We start from the raw sequence: 6,000 nt of genomic DNA on the forward strand, positions 1-6,000 counted from the left end.
TCGTAATAAGTTCCAGGGTTCAGGGCTATCTTCCATACACTCAGACCTGCCTCTACTCGTTCTCAATTTCTTTGTGTCTAATGGAGTGTAATTACTGTGAAGGGAGAGGCAATTTCTTTGGGAGTTAGATCCAATTTGGACTGAAAAATCATGACACTGAATATTTAGAACATGTCACCTTATATTAATTAGCATAAATGCATCTTTAGTCCTGCACTATCCAAATTCCCAGAAAACAAATTAATCTCATACCATAATGTGATCCACCAAGTGTGAAAACAAATCGGTTATTCCACTCACAGGTTAGAAGCAGCAGAAAATAATACTTATATAAAAGTCTAGATTCAGTTTTAACTGTAAAGTCACAACCATTACACCTATAATAATGACCTTATTAAGATTTAAAGATCTGATGATAGAACATGACAGATAACATGTTCTAACATGTCTGAAAAGTTTAGTGTAGACTAGGCAGTATGTATTCTTTAATACAGTTTAAGCTGATCAAGATAAAGCTTAGACTTCTCTCTATACCTTAACCAATTTAACGTGTATTAAAGGCCTTGTTTACATTATATGCTGTGTAGTTGTAGCCATATTGGTCGTAGGATATTAGACCGACAAGGTGGGTGAGGTAATATCTTTTATTGGACCAATTTCTGTTGGTGAGAGAGAGAGAAGCTTTCGAGGCACACAGAGCTCTTCTTCAGGGTGACATATTCTAAGTATTCAGTGTCATGATTTTTCAGCCCAAACTGGATCTAGCAACCTAAGAAATTGCCTCTCCTTCAGTGATTACGCTCCAATAGATGCAAAGAAGTGTCAACCAACAGAGGGAGGTCTGAGTGTACAGAAGATAGCTCTGTATGGCTCGAAAGCTTGTCTCTCTCACCAACAGAATTTGGTCCAATAAAAGATATTATCTCACCCACCGTTTTTACGTTCTACTTTTCAAACATGGTAGTTAGAACATGTTAGCTAAAGTATTCGGATACTATGCCGTTCATTCTAGTCTAGACAAAGGCCATGTGGCTGACAGCTAGACCAATACTGTTGCTATTAAGCCCCAACAGCTCTAGTCATAAATAATCCTTTCGATGTTACTCTAGTAGAATGTAGCTAAACTGTATCCTGCACAATACAGTGTGGATGACTTCAGTATCAAACTTCACATTAAAAATGTGTGGTTAGGTGTCCCAGAGTTAGATAACAAAGACCTATTTTTCAGTTGGAATTACGCCTTTGTTCTGTGAGGCTAGAACTGAGTATGTTTTTGTGTGTGTTTTTTTTTTTTTTTTTTTTTGCAGTGGGGAAAAATATTTTCATAATCTGAAATAAATTCTGGAATTGTGTGTGAAAGTTTGAAGAATTATCGCCAGCCTGCTTTGATGAAACACATTTTTTCCCCTGATTGGAGCACATTAACAATGAAATGTTAGACCGTGTGATACTTGGTAGTTGTTTACCACATCCATTAAGTTATCTCCACTTGCAGTGTAACAGAAAGATATTTACAAGATTTATTTTAGCCAAAAAAAAAAAAATCCATCATGTTAAAGCAGGACATCTAGACCATTTTTAGCCTTGCTGTCTGTTAACTTGATAATTGCAAAGACGATATTTTCTTTAAGAATAAAGGGAAATGAACACATTCATTCAATTAAAGCTGACCCAGAATAACTACAAGGGAATCTGTCTGTCTCTTTCAGAAAGTCCTCATTGCTTCAATAGTTGTGGTGGTGCAACTTGCAATTCTGGGACACAAAGGGGTAAATGTGTTGCTGGGACAAGCTCGGTGGAGGACGATGAAATCGGAATGAAAGAGATGTATAAACAGCTGTAAGAACTGGTTTTTGTTATTTCTTATTACAAATGTAAACGGGGGTTGGATACCATTGTCCCTTCTGGAAAGTTTAAAGTGGGTGTGAAACATATTGTAAGGAATTCAAATAGCATGCAACAGTGACAACATGGCACAACCAACTGTACCTATACAAATAGGGGGAAATACATTAAAAAACAGAGTAAGTAATCTAAATGGAGTGTCAGGATGGTTTTGCAACAAACCTACTATCCTGGCATAGATTTCCCAACTTTGTTGTACTTCATGTACCTGCTTTGTCAGGAAATCCTGAATACTAGCAGCAAGTTGTGGATCATGCAAATACTTATGAACATGCTTTGCTTTACACACTTGAGTGGTCCTATTGGCATCCATGGTATTTCTCACATGTCTAAAATTAAGCATGTTCACATTTGCAGGATTGGGCCCTACAATGGAAGGAATGCAATTGTGGTCAGTGGAAAAATTACAAAACTGGTAGAAAAAGATTCTCTCTCTTCAAAGAGGGCACATAATATTAAATACACAAATGTAGTCCCTGTTTCTGCAGCCACTTAAGCATGTGTGTAATTTTTCTCAGATGACCAATACTAATGGAACTATTCATATGAACAGAAGTGGCCCACATGCTTTGAGGTTTGCAGGAATGGGTCCTAAAATTACTGAAAGTGTATTTATGTGTGTTTGCCCTGCACTTAGCACAATGGGGCCTTGATCCTCATTGGGGCCTCTTGGCGCTATTGTAATATAATACAAAATCAAAGTCTACAAGTCAGGCAACTCTGAAGCACTGTTTCTATTTCAGTGACAGAACTTGTCTGGCCCACCTTGTCCCTGCTTTCCCTGCTGAACACAGGCAAAATTACAGGGTATAAGGCATTTGTACTGCTGTGGGAAATCATAGGTCTGATCCCACACATTCCTTGAGCACCTGAAACTCCACTGAAGACCATGACAATTTTGAGTTCTTGTGGAATTCAGAATAGGGCTGTCGGCAAGCACAGCTCTACCTAAATCTTAACTGCAGTTGCAGAGATTCCCATAACCAAAATTTCCAAGGTAACCCCATCTCTATCGCTGATTTTACACATTGCATTTGAGCCTGCAAGAAACAGCATTTGTGTGATTAAAGTCATGTAATGGTCAGTAGGCCTGGAAAATTCTTTTTGTGCACACAAATACTCTGTTGGCTCAAATTTGTGTGTGTGAATAAAATTGTAGGTACAAATTGAGAAACCATTTTTGATATTTTGACCTTTAAAATATCTGAATCAGCTACACTCACTTTGGGTATCAGTTTTCATTTCCTGCCATCCTGTAGGCTAAACATCAGCGTGAGACAAAAAAATTAAATTACTCCAATGTAGGCAGCCCTTTAAACACATCAAGTTTTCTTTTAAAATTCTCTCTGTGTAAGTAGCAATTGTTAACATTGTTTAATTCAGATATACAAAAAGGTGGTGATGTAATCATCTTGTTCTTAAAGGAAGAGAGAACGTAACCTTCTACTTGATGTCATGCTACTTATGTACACAAGACGATGGTTTCTGGAAGAAGCAATACCGTATATAAGAAGAACGCTTAGGAAATGCGGAGTAAATTCAGAAGACAGAAACTGAAACTCAGATCTATTATCCAGCCAAAACACAGGATTTAATGTAACAGCTCACAACAGGGTTTGCTCTTGCTTCAAAGGGTGTGTCTACACTGCAACAGACAAGTGTGGCTGGTCCATGCCAGCTGACTCAGGCTCATGGGGCTCAGGCATAAGGGGCTGTTTAATTGTGGTGTAGACATTCCGGCTCTGGCTACAGCCTGAGCTCTGGGATCCTCCCACCTCGCAGGGTCCTAGAGCCTGGGCCACAGCCGCGTGTCTATGCCAGAATTAAACAACCTCTTAGACCAAGCCAACTGGCACACGCCAGCTGTGCATGTCTAATTGCAGCGTAAACATACTCATAGAGATCAGTGGGAGCATAATTAAATCCAATACTGTACACGCCTGATTTTTAAACTTGTGTGCCTAACTTCAAGCACTCAGGTGCCTGAAATGGGTATTTAAGTGGATGCTTATATTTATAACACTTACATCAACATCTCTGAAAAATCATGCCCAAGGTGTCAAGTTAGTGTTTAAAAATTGAGGCACCCAAAGATCAGTGACCACTTTTGAAAATTTGGCTGGAGGGCATCAGGTACCTAAATGCAGATCTCATTGCCTCATTTTAGGCATCATGTTACAAAGTTGGGCTCTTTGGTATGATCTGCCAATGTTCTTCCCTTTTAGGATCATACCACCTAGATAGGTTCCCAAAACTTCTACTGATGTCAGAGGACATGGGCATACAAGTCACCAGCATAAGGTTCTTAGTAAGTGAAATTATACTTCATTTATACTCATGTGGACCCTGCACCTCAGGGGTTTATGTTGTGCAACTTTTTTCCGGTGGAGTTTGCTGCTGCTGAAAAACATGTCCATTAAGATTACCCTGCACACCAATAAAAGATAGTTAGCTTGATAATTTAAACAAATTACCTGATCCTGACTTCAGTCAGAAATGAATGCTTCAGTAGTACATCTAATATATTTCTTCCGTATTGTTATACAGTTCTGTGTATATGAGACAAATAGGTCATTAGACAACTATTTAAATACTTTCTATATTAATGAACACATTAACATGGAGTTAACACATCTTGCCACCTTTCTATGGTAGCTCTGTAGAACCCCTTCATTTGTTTTATGCATTTATTTTGGTGAAAATGCTGAACTGTTGAAACAACTTGTGGAGCTTATATTGTATAACAATAGTAAAGGAAACTTACATCACATCCTGTTTCAGCAGCTCATGTGTACTATGATTTTGGAATTATGCTGGGGAAGATCTATGACCTGTGTTACACAGGAGGTCGGACTAGATGATCACAATGGGTCCCTTCTGGCCTTAGAATCTACGAATATGTCCCATACCTATTTCAGAAATTGAGGTTTCAAACCTTTGTTACTTGTCAGCTCTGTGTTGTTGGGGAACCAGGGCGCAGTATCCAGCCTGTTTGACTCACGAAAGACCTCCCCCCCCCCAGCCTCTGCTTGAACCAAAGCCGATCAGAAGAAAGACTTACAAAAAGCAATGAAAAGGCAGTGGAAGACACACCTAAACCCCTCCGGACAAGAATGACAGGGGTAAGGAAACTCCCTTAGCCTCATTTGCATCAAAGATGGGACAGGGAGGCATTCACATTAGCATACAGAATGGAGAACAGAGATTCCAAGGCAAGAACCGCACAGAACTCTGGGACCAGAAAAGCAGGGAAGCACTGCATGATGGGGGATCTCTGCTCCAGATGTTAATGAACCCACACCCAGCTCAGCAGTTATCAGACCAATTCTAGTAATTAATCCTTTATTGGTATACAAAATACTGAAGCTGCCTAATTGCATTTTGAGCTCCCTCAAAGGAACATCACCCATAGCCAGGAATTATTAGTACTTATTGTCTAGCCTGAACAAAACAACTTTGGTATACTCCCTTGAGCCATCAGTTTACCCATAAACAAATCTAGTGTTCTCCCTTGAACCATTGTTCTTTCCTACAAAAACCCCTACCCATGTTCAAGTAAGTGTTCTGATGCCTGAATCCAACATCTGCATCAGTTTAATTGGGACTTCATGTTCTCCTGATTGTGCTGGGGGCTCTGCCTGTCTCCAGCACTCCGGACCCTTAGCTACCACCACCATCTGGGAACCCTGATCGATTCAAGCTTCAGGAAGTGGTGAGAACCCAGGTCTCTCTCTAGGTATAGCCTTCTGACCCTGACTTATGTGATGAGTTATAGTTTTTTAAACCTGACTTTTATAATCAAATTTAAGTTAGATTTAATATTATAACTATTTTGTTTATTTGGCTCCCCTATGGTTATTACCTGGCAATAAATAACTTTCATGGTTAAGCTGGTTGCTTCTCTCTCTCCCGCCTCTTCGTGTTTTCTTTTGGCTTCCTCATTCACTCTGCAGCAACGGTCCTCGTACCTAAGCTAAAGATCCCTGCAGCGCCCAAAAATCCTGTGAGCTTTGCTCATCGAGTGGGTTACTACCAGAACATTTGTAATATGAAAGTGGGGATGGGACGTGCTGAACCTGGGACATATGAGGTTGG

General features: G+C 39.7%; 1 protein-coding gene across 4 annotated transcripts in view; it reads left to right on the forward strand.

The window, feature by feature from the left end:
- Positions 1–5,794, forward strand: part of LOC101952880 (uncharacterized) — an 85,406-nt gene extending 79,612 nt beyond the window's left edge. For 3 of the 4 annotated variants that reach the window (XM_065589662.1, XM_042857211.2, XM_065589663.1), the window contains 2 exons: positions 1,710–1,839; positions 3,330–5,794. In XM_065589662.1, the coding sequence (XP_065445734.1) occupies positions 1,710–1,839; positions 3,330–3,462 (263 nt within the window). In that variant the 3' untranslated portion in view covers positions 3,463–5,794. The remainder of the gene's footprint in view (positions 1–1,709; positions 1,840–3,329) is intronic. The other variant, XR_010599945.1, reaches the window with a different exon arrangement.
- Positions 5,795–6,000: the final 206 nt, after the last annotated feature.

Source organism: Chrysemys picta, chromosome 3, assembly GCF_011386835.1.
Source record: "Chrysemys picta bellii isolate R12L10 chromosome 3, ASM1138683v2, whole genome shotgun sequence".
Lineage (NCBI taxonomy): Eukaryota > Metazoa > Chordata > Testudines > Emydidae > Chrysemys > Chrysemys picta.